A 22366-nucleotide genomic window follows, 5' to 3' on the forward strand; every position below is an offset into this window, starting at 1 on the left:
GTAAGTGCCCAAGTGCCATAGCTGGGCATGAGGGACCATAGGGTGTGGGTGGAAGCATATTGTGGCATTGGGACATAAGAGGCCAGATGGCTCACAGAAGAGGATGGGATTGCATACCTTGGCATGGTGGGCATGAGGAACCTTAGGAGCAGGTGGAGAAAGTATATTGGTATAGGGGAAGTATGGAGCGTCTTTAGAACTTACTTTTGAAAAGGTTCCTTCATCCAGACTAGAGCTCACAACACCTCCTGAGGGGCCGTGAACCACAACTTTTTGTAAAGCTGGTCTGACTCTATGAGGATTATGGAGGACTAAGACATGCCTATCCCTGCAATGCAACCAAGCCAGGCTGGGAATGCAGGATGCAGGCTTGCAACCCAAACCAAACTGCACCCTCAAAGGGCTCTAATAAAAATCAGAATGTCCAGTAATGGGATTGGCAATCATGGAATCTCATCCCAGCTGCCACTTTCACCCCACTAGGGAGTCTCCCTGACTCCGTGAAAATCCAGCTCCATGAAATAAATTCAAGTAAACTTAAGGCAGGGGGAGAGACTTATGTTGGAGGGCTGGGAGAGGTGAGTGTTGGACGGAGGATGCATTGTGTAGCAACTCAGGGATATAACCTAGGAATTTACATAAGTAACAAAAGTTAATGAGGTGGCAGGTTATAATTATGGGATGCAAATGTAGCCATATATGCAAATATAAAAATAATTGTGTCTGCCCTCTGAGTCCAGATACTAACCAGTAGTTCCCACCATTTGAAAAGCTAATGGCCATACATGTGAATTCTAGGATGATTAATTGTCAGAGCATTAAATAGAGTGATTTAACAGGACATTTCATGCCTCTAAACTATATTATCAGGTTTTAATAAATTGGCAGTTGCAAGAAAGGCAACTTTTGCAAGACTGTCACATAAAGACGAAGTAAACATGGAATTATGGTTGCAATTTAGCCGTGGGCGCAAATCCCGTTATGGCTTGTTGCTTGCTTAATGCGGGGAGAGGAAAGCCCCAATGCTCGCTTAGTGGGGGGAGGGGAATGCTCCAAATCTCACTTGGTAGGGGATACTCATCATGTCCATGGGGGGATGGGGAAGTTTACTTTTGGTGCAGATCGGTGAGTCCTTTAGAGATGGCGCCCTGATCCCTGTGGAGCTAGCCTGGTTTGTTCTATCAGGCCCTGCCCCACCAGAGTGACGGTGCAATCTATGTCCCTAGATTTTCTGTGCACTGATGTCAGAAAATCTGGAGTGAAAACTCGGCTGTGTTTCTGGAGAGGTACGCACAATTTGTTTTCAGTCTGAACCTGACATTGCAGAGTTTGTGAAAATTCTGTCCTATATGTTTCTGATGAGTAGTCATCAGAACAATTTCACTTTTTTTTTGTTGAAATGAAATGAGTTCTGTGTCCAAGTTCTGGAAGATTGGAAATGAAGACCCATTGGCATCAACTATCCCATGCTTATTCAGCACAGCCTTTTGTTCTGGTTAAGTAATTATTTTTTAATTTATTCTTTCTTGGGATGTGGCCATCACTGGCCACACCAGCATTTACTGCCAAGCTCCAATTGCCTGTAACAAGGTGATGGTGAGTCATCACTACCTTGAACCGCTGCACTCCATGTGGTGTAGGTACATTTTGACCCAGCGACAGTGAAGGAATGATGATATATTTCCAAGTCAGGATGATGTGCGGCTTGGAGAGGAACTTGCAGTTTGTGATGTTCCCATGCAGCTATTGCCTTTCTGTTTCTAAGTGGTACAGTTTGCGGGTTTGGAAAGTGCTGTCAAAGGAGTCTTGGTTAGTTACTACAGTGGATCTTGTAGATGGTACACACTGCTGCCACTGTGTGTTGGTGGTAGAAGGAGTGGATATTGAACAAAGAACAAAGAACAGTACAGCACTTCGGCCTTCCAAGCCTGTGCCGCTCCTTGGTCCAACTAGACGAATCGTTTGTATCCCTCCATTCCCAGGCTGCTCATGTGACTATCCAGGTAAGTCTTAAACGATGTCAGCGTGCCTGCCTCCACCACCCTACTTGGCAGCGCATTCCAGGCCCCCACCACCCTCTGTGTAAAAAACATCCCTCTAATATCTGAGTTATACTTTGCCCCTCTCACCTTGAGCCCATGACCCCTCGTGAAAGTCACTTCTGATCTGGGAAAAAGCTTCCCAATGTTCACCCTATCTATCCCCTTCATAATATTGTACACCTCTATTAGATCTCCCCTCATTCTCCGTCTTTCCAGGGAGAACAACCCCAGTTTACCCAATCTCTCCTCATAGCTAAGACCCTCCATACCAGGCAAAAGGTGGTGGATGAGGTTCCAAACAAGTGGGCTGCTTTGTCCTAAATAGTGTTGAGCTTCTTGAGTGTTGTTGGAGCTGCACTAATCCTGGCAAGTGGGAGAGTATTTCATCACATTCCTGACTTGTGCCTTATAGATGGTGGACAGGCTTTTGGGAGTCAGGAGATAAATTATTCATCACAGAATTTCTTGCTTCCAATCTGCTCTTGCAGCCACAGTATTTATATGGCTGGTCTATTTCTATTTCTGGTCAATGGTAACCTCCAGGATGTTGATAGTGGAGGATTCAGTGATACAAATGTCATTGAATGACAAGGGGAGATGGTTAGATTTTCTCTTGTTGGAGATGGTTATTGCCTTGTTGTGTGAAGCAAATGTTACTTAAAGCTAAAATAATCCCAGTAAACAACAAAGTCAAACTAACACATAGTTGTTCAAAGAGGCCAAATACCAAACCCTGGATGAACAGATAGATGATGGTGCCCTTAGTGGAATTGTACAAGTCAGACTAGGATGCATGGAGCAAAGATGAAAGTAATTCTCTGGTATGACTGAGATGAGATAGTAAATAGTAACTGGAAGGATGTGTTGTTAGTGGTGTTTGATAATGAAACTGTAAATCATGGGCCCAATTTTACCATTGCGTCGCGCCTGTGTGAGGCCATTAACCCGATTCGTGCCCACGTCTGCGCAGATGCCCACTTTACCGCGGCCCAGGAATGGCCATGATCCAATTCGCGCCCGAAACGGGCGCAACGGCGATTTAAATGCATTTGCATGCATTTCAATTGAATTAATGGGCTGCCTGCCCAACTTTATCAGCATTTCCCCCTTTACCATCGCGTTCGCGCGTCCAGATTTGGCGCGAAACAGACGTGCTCGGCAAAGGTCTGTTTCGGGTGCTGCGGCTGCGGAAGAGGTAAGTTTAGAGCTTCCAACGGGTCTCTGACTCAGATCGGTGGTGGTGGCAGGCTAGATCATTCTCTGGTGGGGAGGAGGGAGGAGGAGGCGAGTCAGGTGTATCTCTGGTAGCTGGGGTGGGGGGGGGAGGGGTGGGAGGGAGGACAGATCGTCGTCTATGGGTTGGGGCGGTGGGGGGGGTGGGGGGTGGGGGGTGGGGAGGGAGGCCCGATCATTTTCTGGTGGGGGTGGGGGGGAGGCGGGTCAGATGTATCTCTGGTGGACGGGGGTGAGGGAGGCAAGAGGTCCGAACTATCTTGGGGGGGGGGGGGCCCGATCATTCTCTGGGGGGTGCCGGGGGGGGGGGGGGGGTAGTTAATTCTATCCCATCACATTTCTAATTCTGATCATTTCTGTTATAAATGCGACTTAGATTATATTTCACTTGCCATGAATGTTGTTTTTTTTCCCCTACATCAGCAAGTTCAGAAGAAGTAGAAATTATTTTATTACCATTTCCCAAATTATCTTCTAAACTTGGAAATGCAGCTCTTAGAATTTATTGCAAGTTGGCTAAACACAATTCCAAAGGTTGTTGAATCAAGCAACGGTTATTTGTACACGCACCTATATGTTTCATTACACAACTTCAATAAAGGCCTGGATATGTACCTCAATGGATTTTGCAAGTACAGGCAGCAGAGAGATGGGCTTCCACAGTTTTAATAGTGCACGTGCACTTAATTAGTAAAACTGTCAAAGTTCTTGGCTGTGAGTATGTGAAATATACTGGGGGGATGGCCAGGTGGATCTCTGGTCGGGGGGGGAGGCCAGATGGATCTCAGGGGTGGGGGGGTCTGCTGCCACTCTGCGGGCAATCGGTGGGGGGGGGGGGGAGAAGGGGACAGAGGGTCGCGATCGGTCTGGGTAGTGGGGGGGTGGGTGGATAAGGGGGACGGTTATGTTGTAGGGGTGGAGGTGAGGTCTGTGGGGACCATCACTCCCGGGCTGCTTTAATCACTTTTTGCGGCCCGGGAGCGATGTGACAGCGGTGCGATTTTCAATTTTTTTTCTAACTGCGCATGCGTAGTTCAGAGCTCCGATCGTTTCGGGTGCGCTAAGCCCCGCCCACAGTGTGATTCGGACCTGCAATCTTTTTTCAGGCTTAGTGCGTATGGAGGCGCCTGAAAGCAGATTTCCAAGTCGGATCTGAATTGCGCCCAGATTCAGCACTTAGAATGAAAATGGTAAAATCAGGCCCCATGTGTAGAAAAACAGGTCAGAATGCAATGGGAATGAGAGAAATCGGACAGGATTTTCCGATCTTGCTCAATCCTGCCCCACTGCTCCTGGCGCTCAGCTTAAACTCCATTCACTGCAGCGGCACTGGAGAATCCCAGCTGTGGACAAGGTCAGAGGTTTCCGGTGATCATCTCAATCCACAACGTTGGATAAGATAAATCTATGATGAAGGCTGGAGTAGGAAGACATCCTTTTCAAGGAGCAATGGTGGCAGAAAACAAAAACAAATCACAATGCATTCCTCATGCTGGTCAACCTAAAGATGTTTTCCTGGATTGAATTAATTGATTTTTGTACTTGGAGCAAGAAAAATATAAACAAAAATGTTCAGGGTATCAGAATTCAACTTTTTTTTTCAAGATACAGAGGATTCCTATTTAAAGATAAATATTATACTTTCCCCATTATAGTTTTTGCTGACCTGACGTATATATATGTACATATATATATATATAAAACACAATACAAATAGACCTGTTAATCTGTTATGTCAGAACTTGTAATGATAGTACTTTGATGAAATTGAAGGTGGTCCTCAGTATTTACACAATTCATTTAGAAATTAGTCAGTTTCCTTCATATTTTAATGAAAACATTTATATATTAATACATTATACATGTAATAAAGTGTGATACATGTGGAATATTTACACCTGTACTGACAGTCTAGAAAGAAGAAAATATCCAGGGGAAAAGATGCGTCCAAATATTTATGAAGGTGAAATATAAAACTGCATTATTTGCAGCATAAGAGAGAGTTTGCGATGCTGATAAACATTGAGGGGATCTTAAACTGTAAATACAGAGTAGCAGAAGCCCTGGACAGAATAACACTTTCAGCAATTATATCAAATGTAATATATTTATTCTTAGAAATAACGTAAGTCCACATTAGTCCTTAAGCTTACTTATTGTCAGGCAGGAAAATCACAAAGAACAGTGAAAGTACTATGGAGGAATCTCACCAAAAATGGTGGACTGTTGTTTCTGGCGAGAAAACTGGTGTGTTTCTCTACAGAGAAACTGGTCAGTTTTCTCTCCAGATCTTACCACACTCTGCCGAAAAAAATCAAGGGAGCATGTTTCTCGCCACCATTCAGGAGAGGGGTGCTCAACACGCCAGCAAAACCCAGCTGCATAGAGATTGGGGTGCCATCTCTAATGCCATCTCATTCAAACTTGAGTAAACCTCCCCCCCACCCCCCTCCAGTTATGGGCGTTAACCTGATGGTGTTGCCGATGAGGGACAGAGAGAGAACTGCGACTTCCAGATCTTGAGCCCCCACTGGCAATCACAAGGACAGTGAACGTGGACTCAAAATCAAGGACTGGACCTGTAAAACTTTGGCTTGAAGGTGCAAAATGTTCAGTGAGTGAAAGTGTGTATTATGTGATAATAGTTTCCATTTATAACATTAGGGCTGCAAAAGCCAGACAGAAACAAATCATTTTGAATGAGGTCATGTGTGACCTGTCTGAAGATAGACTGTCATTATTATAATGTTGTCATGCTTCTAGGTTTCAGATAGTTGCACCATAATGGAATCATGGCAATCAAGAAAGTTGCATCTCAGATATTAGCATAAGCAAGAATGACATGGTAAGCATACACAGAGAATGAAGGGACTGAATGGGGAACAAAAAAGACAGAAAAGAGAAATATTGTCCTTATACTCACACAATTTATCTGACAATTTGATTTTCTAGTAATTGAATATATATTTTAAAGGAAAACAACTTAACTATATGTTGAAAGATATAATTGCAAGCTAGAAATTCCTGTGCATAAATGGAACAGCATTTTGTAAAATTTCTGATGGCATTGGACATTTCCTCTCATGCAATTTTTAGAACAACCTTTTAGCAATTTCAAAATTTTGCACAAACTCAAGGCTTTGGTCCATTGATTCTAAATAATGTGGTTGATTTATATATATATACTATATATTCTATATGTGTCTTTTGATTTCACATCTGCCCACCACCATTTTCTAATTGGATGACAATGCTTTTCCCTTCACATGCTGACTTTCACTTATATTTTCAGTTGCAGTGATCTGAGCTTGGGTTTCACTATTATTACCATCAAAGATCCATTTGTACTTGAGAGATATTCTGCAGAGGGTGGGGGTAATAATGATGTTGAGTTTACTAGCATTCCATCACCCAATGCAGGTTTCTCTCAGTACAAAGAACACTAGTGGACTAGATATCAGACTACAAAGAAAAACTGAATTCAAATGATAATTAATATTGATTCTCCAAACTGTTGCTATTTTTCTTTAGCGGAATGCTTAGCTTGCAAAGCAATATTACACCTTTAAAAACTACATTATGGCATAGCCAGTATAATGAAATATAAGCCTATTAATTACTCATCATAATTACAGCATAGAAAAGCTTAACATGCGTGTAAGGTATTCCTATGACAACTGTTTTGACAGGGGCTTTAGCCCATTTACTTTGTGTTCTTTTATTAATATTGCAAACTGTCACTTCTTGGCCATTATAATTTAATAGAATATTTTACATTTAGCTTATCTGTATTGTGCTTTATACTTTTATATTTTATTAAATAAAATTGTAGTTTAGAATTTACCTCCTGGAGGTAATTATGCCCTTTGCCAACATGAAATAATGCTTGTTTTTCCAGGTTTTGACTAAATGGGAATGTGCATCTGATGCCAATTGGTTAGATGAAAAAAACTATTTAAAAAAGAGAGCAAGCACTTACCACATTGGGAGACCACATGTCCATTGCATACAGCTCATAAAAAGCCGTCCTCCCACAACAAACACCACTCACTCATTTATACAATAGTTTTAGGTACAAGTAGGTCAGTAAAATTACTGAACATTAGCATTAACAGAGGAAATCACCACATTCCACTAAAAACAGGGAAGTATTGGGAAGTGAAAACAATAGAAGGATTTTAAACAGACAATAGATTGATCAAACATTTAATTTTTGCAACGACCTATAACAAAAATAGATATTATCCTTTTTTGCCAAGCCTAAGCAATAAAAGACAAGAGGCACAGAAATGAAAAAGAACAAAGATTTCTCTTAACCTGCTTTGTCAGAGCTGGCAGTGATGGTGGTGGTTGTGATGGAAGTGAAGGTGGTCTTTACGCTGTCCTTGGTAACAGTTTTCTGCTTATTTTTCATGGCCTCCAGTGCTTTGAGCTTCTTGGCATGTTTAGTGCCTTTGTAGTGTGCCCCGGCTTGGCTCTACAAAGGAGAACAAATGAACCGTGCAATCAGGCTCATTTCTTAACTGTCATCCTCTGTATTGGTGAAAATACAGAACAACTTTCAATAATGGGCACCACATTCCATGATTGCTAATAATGTCCACAATTTTAAGCAAGAATGTAATGACATTGCTCAAAACAAGATCACACACACACACTCTCAAGTTAGCTGACAACAGGTGCCCTTATTGAAAGAACTTTTTCGACAGTATTAGTGGTAACCAGAAAGAAAAGAAAAAGAACACAGAACAAAAGCACATGCATTTTAACTACACAAGAAAAAATAAATGACATGAAACATCAAGAGAGACACCATGAGCTAGCACTATAAACTATGAAAAGATAGGCTGACATGCCTTAGGGTAACAAAATGGTGTTAAATGTGCTCTTTGTTATCCAGATAGAGATATACAAGGTACCACAGTGCTTTGGCTTCCATAAGATAGTTAAGTCAGCTGATTTATGATAGCAGCTGAGGAAGGGCAAGTCATTCTGTTTGGAATCATATTTGGCCAAAATAAAATCACACTTTAAGTCTAAGTTAGACTTAGAGAAAATACATTGTATAATAAGCCCTAATAAGCATCATCTAGCATAGAGTCCTGTCATACATGATAGATTAAACAAAGACAAAAATGTTATTTATAATTTGAATTGCCCATAACTGAGCTAGGCATATGAATGCTAACTACACAGGGGGACAAACAGCAGCCTGTAACAATTTGCTTGAATCACTTATATCCAGTGACACCAATTGTGGTTGAATGTTTTTGTATCAATGGTTCGAATGAAAACATGCTTAGAAAAATAAACCATCTCTCTTCAGACATAAGTAAATCACATTTTTAACATAGGTAAAGAAAGAATCCTATCATTTTGGAGTAGATTAGAATGCTATATAGTGGGGCATATAAAATACATAATTTTAAAAGGGCATTAAGTATAGCAAATGGCCAATCCACCTGTTAACCACTCAGCAGTGAAAGTCAAAATCTATCCTCATGTCTTTTGACTATAATTGAATAATGTTCATGGAAAACGCTGCAGATTTTATTGAGTTAAAGAATTATTAAGATAGCATAATAAAAAGAATCAGTTTGAATTAAGTTGTGCAATATGCAAGATTTTATGGCTTGAATTTTCTTATGAACATCTGCCTCATGACAAGCTGGCATACAAAAGGAAAACTGCATCTTCAGAGTAATGTGCTGGAAATCAAAATGCCCATTAAAGTTAATCTTACAATTTTTCTGCTCATTGTTTTCATAAAGCTTAATGTTTTCTCCTTTTTTGAGCATCATGCTCGATATAACATTTGGTAATGTTAACATTTATTTCAAACCAATATGATGCAATTAAAGGGGATAATCTTCACTGTGATCATGAAAATGTGTTTTTATAGAAGTAACAACATAGAAACAGGACATTCAACCCAACAAGTCCCTTACCCTCCATGTGAGCAAATCATCCAAATCAAATTTATTGTCCCATTCTGTTAACCCTTTGTTCCCTTTCTTTCATCCATCTATCTAATTTAATCTTGAATGTTGTCACAGTTCTTGCCCCATTATAAAGCCTAGAAATGAATATGTCAGCCTCAAAACTTTCAGTATAAAGAGCTTTCTCTCAATCTCCTAAACCTCTTAACTTTAATCTTGTGTCTATGCTCCCTCATTCTAGACCCTTCACTAAACTGGAAATAGTTTGTTTTCATTTACCTCGTCCCATTGTTTTATAATTTAAATATTTATATCAATCTGTAAACTGTGGGCTGGATTCTCCGATCTTGCCCGCAGCTGGGATTCCCCAGTCCCGCTGCAGTGAACTGAGATCTGGCGGAGTGCCAAATTCTCCGTTCGTGCTGGCAGCGGCAGCGGGGCATGAATACCTGGAGAATTCCGGCCTGCATGTTTTACTAAAAAAACAACTACATTTTCAAATCTTTTGGTACTTTGTATTTCCTTACATCAGACAGCAACCTAATGAATCTGCATTGCAACCCCACTAAAACCTTCCTACATTCTGTTTAATATTACTTGCATCTAATTTATATATTCCCCAGCAGTATTCTTTGTAGCACTAACTAAAAAGGAATGGATTTGTTGGGTCATTAACAGGGGAGGCTATTTATTAGAATGCATGCAAGTGCTCTTGTAGTATCTTTTCAACCTCTGAGTTTAGGGACCCTTGGCTGCTGTTTTCTACATCATCCAAAAGGTCCTGACTGGGCTTTTATAGTGGGCTGGTGACTCACACCCAAACAGTAATTGCCCTCTATTTAGGCAACCACTTTCAATTGACTGACAGATTACTGCCATTGCCAAGCAGTTTCTGTTAAACTAGGCTGTTTAACCAACTTGCAGTTTTAAATACAGCAGGGTCTCACTGCTAATCTAAAGTATAGTTTGAGAAAAACTGAGCAGAGATATCTCACCTATATCAATTTGCTGATTTAGCAATCGTTCATCACTGCCCTCATTCCTCATCTTCATCGATGCTCCCATTCAAACATAAACAGGTCAAGAAATTCACCAGCATATTAATGTCTATCCTGTCTGTGTCCTTGGGAATCTTGAATGCTTCAATAATATAACCAATATTATTTTCTGCAGCATTGTAAATGTTTGCAGTCTCTCTTCATGATTCAGGAACTTAATCCCAACTATCAATCTAGTTGCCATTTACTGCACCCTTTCCAATGCCTGGATGCCCTTTGCATGATACATTGACTAGAACTGTAACATAGTATTTGAGGCAGAGCCAGATCAAAGTTCTGTACAAATTCACAATTACTTCCTTAAGTATTGTCCTATCTTCCTCTGGCTATACAACCGAAGTTCCTACATGTTCCATTGCTGCTGTGCACAGTATTTATGGTTTCAGTAATTTATGCATCATAGTTTCAATCTCTCAGGTAACATGCCCTGTGGAATAATATAAATTACATATACTGGCACTGTTTAATATACTTTCCCAATGATTTTACATTTGCTTATTTCAATCCAGCCCCTCAAGTAATCCAGATATTTCTGTATTTGATCAAGTGCTTTCTCACGTTTGCCGATAAGTCAGGTTGGCTCTTTCTTATAATCCTGTATCTCTCCAGGATGTGAGTTAAAACTAAAGAAGTCCAGACCAGCCAACTGACCAGATGTTTAAACCAGTTCTTTCCAGGAAGAAGTTAGTTAATGCAGTAATAACTATTTCTTCTCTCTGCATCCAATAACCTTGCGGGGGGGTTGGGTGGCGGGGTGGCGGGGGGGCGGGGGGGGGGGGGGGCGTTGACACCTCTCATTCTTAAAGAACCTGACCTTTACTAATTTTGTATTCAACTGTTTCTGTGCTCACAAGCCAAATTACATGCAGCATTACTATCGGAAATAAACCAATCGTATTTCTTTTTGTTTATTATCCAATGAAAGATTTCAGATATGTAAATGGCATATCATAAATTAAATCCCAAAGTTTCAAAAGAATCCAAATGTTTTCCTCATTAACAGCCATGGAGGGAGAATGCCCAAAACAGCTCAGAATATTCCAAATTCGATCTTACAAGTGAACTCTATAATGTGAGAATAATCTGTTTCAACTTTTGTGCAAATGTCCTGATGATTTGATTTTCTTGTTTATAGAAGTTCAGATCAAGGATCTATTTGTGAACCAGTAACATTCTGATCTCTCCAAGGCTGCCGGCTGACCTGCCGGATGTTTCCATCATATGCTGGTTTACTTTGAATTTCCAACTTCTACAGCTTTTTTGCTTTGTAATTCAATTTTCTTTTTAATAGTTGCACAGTATTGGAAATTGTGCAGCTTATGTTTATGTCTGACTCTCTAGTATTGACTCATTTACATTGATATTGACCTTTCAATGCTTCATTTTTTCAGGCACAGCACCTCTTTCCTTCAAAACTGCCATTATCATTCTTACACAAAAAACACACACATTCCCAACAATTACTGTCCTGTCTTCAACCTGCCTTCCCTCTCCAAGTTCACTGAATGTATTATTGCCTCCCAGTTCTGTGCTGAGTTTTCTTCTAACTTTTCTGATTGAATTCCTTCAGTTTGACTTCGACCATTTGTACCATTCCCACAGTACTGAAATAGCCCAAGGCAAAGTCACAAATTATGTCCACTCTCTGACTCTGACTCCAGTTCAATTTTTTTCCTGCATCTAGAGGTGCACTAAGGCAGACTTCTGTCTGTTTCCATAGCTAGTTATTTCTGGAACGTCACTAGTTTGTGGCCAGAGGCTTATAGCTTGAGGGGCGCCACTCTACATCAAACTGGCTAACCAGGAGTCTCTTCAACTCTACCGCCAGCCATTGGTGTGTTAGAAGGATTTGCAGGTTGACACATTCAACCTGTTTTGTCACATTATGAATGCACATTCCTTGGTCATCAAGTCCTGGGGAGCAACTCGAACCCAGAGATTGTGGCTCAGAGGCAGGGACGTTACCCACTGCACCACAAGACAATGAGTGAAATTTTCCCGTCCCACCTGCCACGGGAAACATAGTGGCCAGGACATGGACCATGCAAAGGTTCGTTGACCTCTGGTGGGATTTTCCGGCTTGGGGCGAGCATGGTCAGAAAATCCCACCCTATGACTCTGACGGTTCTTTATTCCTCCCCATCATCTTTGAACCCTCTGAAGTATTCAATGTGGTGATCACACTATTGTCCCCCAATGTTTCACCTCAGCTGTCAAGCTTCAAGGGATTACCCTCCCATGATTCATTATTATCTTTCCAAACATAGCCAGTGCATGTTTCGCTTGCAATAGCTTCTTTCCTCACCCTTATATCATCACCTGGTAAGAAATCTCACAATACCAGCTTAAAGTCCAGGACTTTAACCTGGTGTTGTGAGTCTTCTTACTGTGCCCACCCCAGTCCTATGTCAGCATCTCCACATCATGGCTATCATCACCTGTGGCATGCCTCAGGGATCTATCCTGTGCACCTTCCCCTTTCTCATATACATGCTCCCTCTTGGTGACATCATCCACAGACATGCAGTTAATTAACAACTGTATGCTGACGACACCCAGTTCTGTCTCAAGTATCTCTCTGTTTTCAGACTGCATGTACGACATTCAATGTTACAACTTCTTCAAGCTAATCATTGGGAAAACTGAAATTATTGTCTTGAGTTCTCACCATCAATGCTGTTTTACACTATTATCATTTTCTCACCCTGCTCTATCATTGCTTAAAGATTAACCAGGCTATTCATAACTGTGGCAACTTGCTTGACTTTCTGCTTAATTTTAAGCCAGAGTTTCATCTCCCAATGGAGGGGTGAATCAAATCGGGATACACAGAACTTCGTTTTTATTTGCTGGAGAAACAATTTTCTTGTGCCTTCCCAACTCCACACCATTTATGTGTTGCCTTTTGGTGGGTTGGTAAGACTTTGGGTGCAAAATGTACAGACATCTCTTCCAAGATCAGCAACCCCATTGTAAGGGCCACAAGAAAATTTGAATTTCCTCTGTACTCGATTTATATGTGCTGGTTTGGGTTTTGTAAACCCTACATAAAAATGTACCTCCTTGGAGAGGTCTTGACCACATAACACTGAGGAATTCTAAACATTCTGAAAAGTGTAAAATGTTTTGACATCTTCAAATGTCACTACTTAATGCTGTATTATAATGTGATGTGTTTTAATGCAATGACATCATGGGAATCAGCATTGTGTAATTGCTGTCTTGGGTTACAGTACTGTTCCAATTGTTAAAGGTGCCATTGCATTAAAACAAAATGCAAAAACAAATGTCCTGTCCACCTCTGCAGTTTTGTTTTGTGCTCTGATTTAAATTGACTGATGCCTGTGACTGTTAAAAAAAAATGTTCTGAAAGTTGAAAACAATCTCTGCACCTGATCCACTCCATTGATTGGCAGGCACTCTGCTTTTGAAATGCAAATGGCACATCACTCTGTTTCATCACTATATCTGGAATGTATTTGAAAGCTTTTGTTATGACTGTAGTAATAACGAATGCTTGGCTGAGTTTCAAATGCTAATAATGACTTCAGCTCAGCAGATGGTCAACTGATCCATGAAGAATTTAAACTTTTAAGAGGCTGTAACAACACAGTATTCCGTAAATGTGTTTTTTTGTTTGTTTATAAACATGTTATGCACTTAAATGTTTACAATTTGCTTTACATGGAGTAGATTTGTTTCACTTTCCAGTGTCAATGTTTGTCTGTTTGACTCCAGAGTTTTATTAGGTTGTTAGAGGTTTATTTTTCCCCCAATGTTTTTAATCCCATTGTTATTGCATGGTTCCTGAGCACTGTACTTTGCGAGTACTTGGTATGTGGCTATGGAGGATATACTGGACATGAAAGTGGCATGGAATATCTGAAGGAGCATGGAATGGCTTGGGTGACATTGGGGTTGTTGGGGTGAGGGGGTATGGAGGTGGCATGGGGAGAGGTGAGGTGGTGAGGGGTGAGATTTAAGTGTCTTTAAATGCTGTTGAGAGCTGGATGGCTGTCTTGGAGAACCAAGGTGGGCTTTCAAACCTACCTGTCACCACACCCACACACCTCACCATTCCATATTGGTTTGCAAAATGCACTGTGAACCCCCTGTGTGAAAAGACAAAAATTCAGGGCACAGATGGGTTCGGTGTGCATCTTAGAAGGTGCAAAAATGCACAAGTCAGGTTTACCAAATTCACCTGAAAATCTAGATCCATAATCTTCTACATTAGCAACACCACTTACTTCCATTTCAAAAACATTGTTCACCTACACCAACACCCCTCCAACAATGAAACAGGCACACTACCTTCACCACCTCCAAATTCCCTTACTACAATATTTTCCTTGCTAGCCTTCCTAGCCCCCACCCTCAAAAAGTTTACTGTTGTGCCTAACTCTGACACATAAGTTTTCTTGCAATAAGTTATGCTTGGAGTACCTACTATATTACACAAGTGTGCAGCCACACAACAAGTGACCAGAGGGACATGATAGCATGCATAATCAACCTGCTACCACTTTGTTCAACTTGTCTGCTGATTTGCCTGGTGAATAAATTGCTTGAAGCATTTTCTCAAAACAAGGTATAAAGAAATTGGCGACCTAAATTCCTTGAGAGACACCTACATTCTCCCATGTCAACCCTGAAGGAGTTTGTGGGATCAATGCTGTTATCTAATTAGCGTAGACAAGGTAGGTAGACAATTAAACCAGAAACTCTGGTACCTTCTAGCAATTGACAAAGACAGTGGCAGCATGTGTTAAGGATGGTGGGGTGGGGGTTGGTGGGCAAGTCTTCCCTGCCAGATCCCCATCATTCTCTATACATAGGGGAAAGTGCAGCAAAATAAAATGTCATACTTTTTCTTGGAGATCCAGGCAGAAGCAGAGTCCATATCCGCCCTCTGCAGATATGCTGGGTTCTGACTGAGACATGGGCACAAGAACTCTGGCATAGGAAGATCTGCCTCTGGCTCCAATCTCATGACACCTGCCTTGTAAAGAATGGGCAGATGTTTCACCAACTACAGGGCAAATTGAAAAGAGCAGAGACCCATTCTTCCAATTTTCTCAGGGCCCTTTCAGTCTTTTGCTGAAGTTGTATTGGAAGAACTGCAGAATTCCCAAGGATTTGCTGTCTGAGTGTTTTAATATAGCACTTTGCCATCTCTTTTGGATGCCTCAAAAGTACATTGCAACACAATAGATTTTCTATTGAAATGTACTTATTATTTAATGTGTGTAATTATACCTCCCAATTATATGTGGTCCTTGTTGGTCTCACAATACAAGAATCATGCAACAATTTAGTGAGACTAAACTAAATTCCATGGAAATAATTAGGAATCTGTTAACTGTGATGGGAGTCATTGGAGTCAATTCTAACTCTGTGCAAGTGAATGGGGTTTTTAGTGGGTTAAAACAAGGACCCATTTTATCAACAATTGCTTGATTAAAACCTCTGAGGTGTATAAATGAAGATTCACCATGATTTCAATGCACCACATTCTTGTTGAAAGGAGTAAAAGGTTCTAAAAAAGCTCTGAATATATCCACGATTAGCTCATTTGTGTTCAGCCTGCAGGTAACAAAGACAGCTGCCATGTTTAAAACCCAAATGCCTCACAATAATAAAATGTGCGCTAAAGGGAAATGAATTCTGCTTCCAAAACTGTATTTTAAATTAATAATGCAAATTGCAAGTTGCCTGATCTGCTCGTAAACACGAGCATGGCACCAGTCCAAGTTACACTTAACATTAGAAATAAGCAAAATTGGGCATCATATCAAGGTGTTTTTTGGAGACGTTGTAATATTGTGGAATGCTGAGCCTCAAATTTATACAGAGGTGGATTTTCTGACATTTGTAAGACTTAAATGCTCAGCACTCAGATCGCACTATGCTTGCACTGCAATTTACTGTAAAGAAGATAACATTGCAATGATGGCAATGACACATCCTTGTGTACATTGAGCCAAACGGCTTATCTCTGACCAGAAAGAAACAGAGTGAATGATGGAGAAAGAAATAAAATGAATTATAGTCACGTTAATTATATAGAGACTGGAAGAGGAAAGAATGAGTGGTTTAAGAGTTAAAGGAAAAATACAGGAAACAAAAGTACAAAAATTAAAGAGAGAGGGCTTTGTAACCCAGTTGCGTCTGACAATTGCTGTATTTGTCATCAAGAGGTTAATGGGTTAGGTGTGCAAAATGTTCAAACAATCTTGAACCATGACGCTATAGATCCATGACTCTATCCATCATGCTCAGCAACAATGGAACACCCATTGCACCGAAGAACATAGCTTGGTGTAGAAGGACCAAAGCCCAACTTTGTTGTGTACAATCATGGTAACCACATGTTATAATGATAACACTGATTATCATAGGTCTACAACCAATCCAGATACAAGGAGAACTCCAGTGGTGGAAAGCTATGAGAATCATGCGTCCAAAGACACTTTTTCCTTCCCAAGCATGTTACACTTAACATGGTCATGCTGGTCATGTCAGATCCACGCAGGTGTACCTGTGAATGTATGAAAAGATTAACAGGTGACCTCCCTCCTTGTCTGCAAATATACATGAAACTGCCCGAAGCTAGATGCAGCCTGTTGGCCTGGATTTACATTAAAATGTAAACAGCTTTTTAGAATACCTTAAAAATGCAACCGATCTCGCTTATAGACTGAAATTTTCTAAAAGTGTACTATCAGTATCCCAATTTTTCTATGGCTATCTTTTAAGGGGAGTCAATCTGCAAGGCACTAAACCATTCCATTTGGCTGGACTATTTGTTCTATCCCAGTTGCCTGGATTTCCTCCCCAAGCGCATATATCAGTGTTTATGATCAGCTCCAGGCAGAAAGTACATTTCAAGATGATCAAACAGTAACCAGATGCCAGATTTGATTAATTGATTACAATAGTAAAACCATACAGAATATGCTATTAAATAACGAGATACTGTTTTCTTAACATAAGGAAGTGCACCCTCTGCAGTTGTGGCATCATCAAATACAGCCTGAAATGTATTGTCTTCTGACACTAACAGGGATATAGATGGCAAGACTGGTACAAAAAGGCAACCACAGCAAATACATTTAAAAACTACTCTCAGAACAATTTGCTAGCTGCTGGAGTGAGAGTCCATACCTCCATTGACCACTTCCTTGGCTCCCACAGTTGAGTTTCATGTCAGGGCCTGTAATCACGACATTAACAGGATCCTCTACGACATTAGTTCCCAACCATAAATGGTTGCAGTGGAAATAATTTATATTAACCTTATAAACACAGCAATTGCACAATTGCTATTCATGTGAAAGGAGACTTTTATCAACATTGATAATTAGCTAACCGGTGAAATGAACAAATCCTCCTGGAAATTAGGGGAGGGTCAAGTACTCGTGGTATATCTCACACTGTAAACAGTTGGATTTGTTTCACAAATTGATAATGGCAAGTGCTGATAATGCTTCATTATCATCCTAGTAACTACTGACCCATTATCACTTCAAACTTATTAGTTCAAAATGTAAGAAGCAGATATTGAACAAATGGAACTTTGTGAAGTTCCTAAGTCACATTTAGAAAAGTTTAAAACTAACAACTAGTCATACCAGTGAAAAGAGGAGTAACGTAAGTAACTATTGCTGATGCAGATAAACAGGAGTGCAAGCAGGGGTTAAAAACAGTAACCAGTAGAAACACTTAAATACTATTTGAAGATAATTAATTGTTCAATCTCTATGGCAACATTTGCTTTATTATTTTAGCTGTGCTGGATGAATAATTAAACTCTGTCCTAACTCACTCCAGCTAAACATAGATGACATTTACCATTAGTTGCTATACTTTTAAAAATGAAATGTAATACAATAGTAGTGTTTTAGCATTTAGAATGTTCCGGCACACATTACGAGCAATCATAGGAGGTCCTCATAAATGAGATTGACCCTATTCTCACCGAGCACACAGTTTTTCAACAGATCCAGGAGTAGCAGCCTTTCCTTTGATTCTCCTTCCTAGCCCAGTGACAATCAGGAATCATAGCTTTCTTTCCCCCAGCATTTAACCGGCGAGGGGTAAGGTTCAGATGCCAGCAACTCAGAAATCAACAAGGTCCTGCTCACCTTTATTGAGGCCTATTTGGAAGTGCATTGAATCATACAGTGGAGAAGAGACCCTTTGGCCCATGAGTCCGTACTGACACATTAGAAACACCTAAACTCCCACCTAATCCCATCTGCCAGCACTTGGCCCATAGCCCTGAATGTTATGATGTGCCAAGTGCTCACCACCCCCCCATACCCCTCTCCACTATCCCCCCCATACTCCTCTCCACCAACCCCGCCATAATATCCCCTCCCGCTGTTCCCACCTCACACCTCCCCCCCCCGGGAAACTCTTGTGGCAATGTCAGGTTTGTTGTTTAGATATACAAAGAGGGAGATAATGCTGACTTTAACCCATCATTCTGGCTTTAAAAGTAAGTGAATGGGTTTCCCAAGCTGTGGGAAACTTACCAGGGTCAACAAGGCGAGAGCACAGCTGGGAATTATTGATCAATAAAACTGACAGGCTGGAAAACCTTTAAAGGCTGAAAATGACAGCTACATCCTTGTCTAGATGAAGGTTTTTCTCAATGTTTCTGCTTTCACTGTTTTACAAATGGTTTCCCATGTTTTGGAAGTCATTACTGCTACCTTGGACTTTCCACACTTTGATCTGCTCTTCCCTGCTGTCAGCCTTGACTGCAGCATGGGAGCAGTTAATGCAGCTTTACCTTGGACCTGCAATAAGGAACAAGGAAGGTAGCAGGGGGAATACCAGCAGAAGAAGAAGAAGCAGGGTGAACTCCAAAAGCAACACAAGTTGCCTTCCCCAGGCTTCATGCTCCACAGGACAGAGGGATGGATGTAGAGCTCAGCTGAAAGGGGACAGCACCCCCAACACAGACAGACAATCAACTTCCTCGACATGTCACAGCAACAGTGCCTCAGGAGGCTCTGACTAGGCAGGTCATTGCTGACATCTGCAGCTTCCTGGAAATAGGGTCAATTGACCAAGGAGCACCGCATCCCTGAATTTCTTTATCTTGGGCTTTTTCCAGGATTTGTTCGTGACATATGCAGAATTCACAATCTGCTGCCCACAAGTATATCTCCCAAGTGATTGATGCCATGTTTGCCAGGCCTGCAAATTATACCCATTCTGACATTGCTGATGCCGATCTGAATGAAAAGTCTCTCACATTTGCCGTGGTGTCTGGGTTCCCGTGGCTACAGGACATCATAAATTGCACCACATGGCAATCACGGTGCACTCAGATCAATTAGCAGACCCTGTCAATCAAAAGGGATTCCACTACATCAATGTTCAGCTGGTATACTGTAAGGTGAAGATTGTCTGTATAAGATAGCCTGGAAGCAACTATGAGGCCTCATTCAGCACCAGTCTCCTCAAGTCTTTGTATCCCCAAACAGAGTGAGAATGTAGTTCCTTGGAAACAAGGTTACCCACTGGAATGTGGATAAATATTTGATAGATCAACGAATAGAGGATGATGGGAAAATGGCACAGAAAAGGAGTTGAGGCCGGCCTGGATCAGCCATGATCGTATAGAATGGCGGGCAGGCTTGAAGGGCCTAGTGGCCCACTCCTGCTTCTATTTCTTGTGGCTTTTGGAAACTGTGAGGGCATTACTACTGATGCAGAGGAAAGATACAAGCAGAACCCCATGAATAGAAATCATAGAAATCATAGAAACCCTACAGTACAGAAAGAGGCCATTCGGCCCATCGAGTCTGCACCGACCACAATCCCACCCAGGCCCTACCCCCATATCCCTACATATTTTACCCACTAATCCCTCTAATCTACGCATCCCAGGACACTAAGGGGCAATTTTAGCATGGCCAATCAACCTAGCCCGCACATCTTTGGACTGTGGGAGGAAACCGGAGCACCCGGAGGAAACCCACGCAGACACGAGGAGAATGTGCAAACTCCACACAGACAGTGACCCAAGCCGGGAATCGAACCCAGGTCCCTGGAGCTGTGAAGCAGCAGTGCTAACCACTGTGCGTAAGAGAGTAAGCTCCGATAGGTTACTGAAAATGTGATTTAGGAGCCTGGATAGATCTGGAGTCAGCTCTCTGAAGATACCAACAAGGTTGCTGAGCATGGATGTGTTGTGTTGTGCCTACCTGCTTATCATTGTACTGCAGGGAGGACTGGAACTGGAGGAGGAGGAAGGTAAAGAGGACACTACATCTTTGGAGGAGCAGTAAGAGCCTGATTTGGTCAGGGTTCCTGCAGCCATTCATCTTGTTGTCAGAAAAGCTGACATGGACTCATCCAAGGATAATTCAAATGGCACTCCAATCCTTTTTTCCAGTCACCCAACACAAATCATTCCTACCACTAATACACCCTTCATCTTATATCCTTTACTCATCTTCAACTCTGATCACATCATTCTCCTCAGAGCTAATGGCCATTTAGAAGGACGGAAGCAACAATGGAGGTGACTGGACCGTGGAGCCTTGAAATAAACTGCATGGTTCATTGCATCTTCCAAAATATTCAGACAGTGGCATTGTTATGATCATCCATGTGCTTTCCACTCTCCTATCTTAAAGTGGTAAACTGTACATGCATTCCAGTTTAGCAGGTAACTGACGCTCCATGGAGGTGGACATCAGCATCAAGGCTTGAGACATCATGGCACTCATGATTACAATGGACTCCTTCAATCTCTCTCCTGTCATGTGCATATGTTCTGGAAATGTTGGTAGAAAGTCGCACATTTTCTGTTGTTGCTCCAGAATTATCCTCTTTGTGAATGAACTCCAAGTCTCAGCATTTGTGTCCAGCTAAGTGGAGTTTGGAGTATCTTGTGCCCAGCAACGGGGACTCTGCACCATTGTACGTCTCTAAATACAGTTCATGTATGACGAGTGCCTCATCTTGTGGGAACCTAGCTATCTCACTTGGAGGCATCACCCAAGTGTTTGAGCATGCATTAGCGAAGGGTGTGCATGTGTCATGTGATGCTGCTTCCTCAGAGTGCATAACCTCTTCTGAGGACTTCTCAGCCGCCTCCCACTCCAACTCTAATATCATTACTGAATATTAGGTAATGAAAGAGATGAGTTGGAATTGACATGAGAAAAAGGTAAAATGTCAACTTTGTTCAGGTGTATATAGTTCAGTTGGTGACAGTAAATTGCCATTAGTGATTGTTATGTGCCATGTAGCAGTGTGATATCTAATTCTGTCACTGGGTATCTGGGACATCCTGTCTCTCCATTTCTAATGGCCAAGCCCTCTAACATCTTATCGATCTCCATGACCCCCCTCTCCCATAATGATCAGGGTGGCCATGACTATAGGTCTCTATCCTTGAAGCCCTGCACTCTCTTCTGCAAGGAGAGAAAGCAGAGAGTTATGAGCATAAGACATGGATCATGCAGAAAGGATTGAGGAACAAGAGTTGCGGAGGGTGACTGTGAGAGATGGGGACGAGATGTCAACAAGTTGAGGGTGAGTGTCAGTTTTGGCTGTTGAGTTGGGGGGGTGGGGAGGTGACTTGAGAGAGAGAGGAATGAGTGGACCTGTTCAGTGTGTTGATCTGAGGAGAGTTGTGCAGGAGTATGCGGGAGAAGTCAGAGAGTGGATATTGCCACCTAAAAGGAAAGCACCACTCACCTTTTCAGCCCTCATGAGGTCACTGACTCTCTTGTTGCAATGTAGTCTGCAAGCTTCACATACTGTTATGAACTGCATCTGCCACTTCAACCCACGCCCCATTTAGTCTGAGAAGCTGGCCTCTTTGTCCTATCCATGGTGAACAGCTCTTAAACTGCAGTTCCTCCCAGCCTGGAGAAGGGCCTCAAAGGAAGAGTTAGAGAAAGAGGGGGACAATCTTCCCATGTAACTATTCCATTCTTGTGGTTGCTGAAGCATGAAGAAGAAAGCTGGATTTCAGCCACTCTGAATCTTCCTTCAAATAGAAATATTTCCACTCAGAGGTGCAGGTCATCTTCACACCTGCCCTCTGTGATTGGTGGTGAAA

The 22366-nt window shown here is 41.6% G+C and overlaps 1 protein-coding gene across 8 annotated transcripts in view; it reads right to left on the minus strand.

Annotated features, from left to right (window-relative positions):
* LOC144510005 (zinc finger protein 385D-like) overlaps positions 1-22366 on the minus strand; it is a 388192-nt gene that overhangs the window by 79299 nt on the left and 286527 nt on the right. For all 8 annotated transcript variants that reach the window (XM_078239174.1, XM_078239134.1, XM_078239165.1 and 5 more), the window contains one exon: positions 7593-7752. In XM_078239174.1, coding sequence (XP_078095300.1) covers positions 7593-7752 — 160 coding nt within the window. The remainder of the gene's footprint in view (positions 1-7592; positions 7753-22366) is intronic.

Source organism: Mustelus asterias, chromosome 2 (genome assembly GCF_964213995.1).
Source record: "Mustelus asterias chromosome 2, sMusAst1.hap1.1, whole genome shotgun sequence".
Classification (NCBI taxonomy): Eukaryota; Metazoa; Chordata; class Chondrichthyes; order Carcharhiniformes; family Triakidae; genus Mustelus; species Mustelus asterias.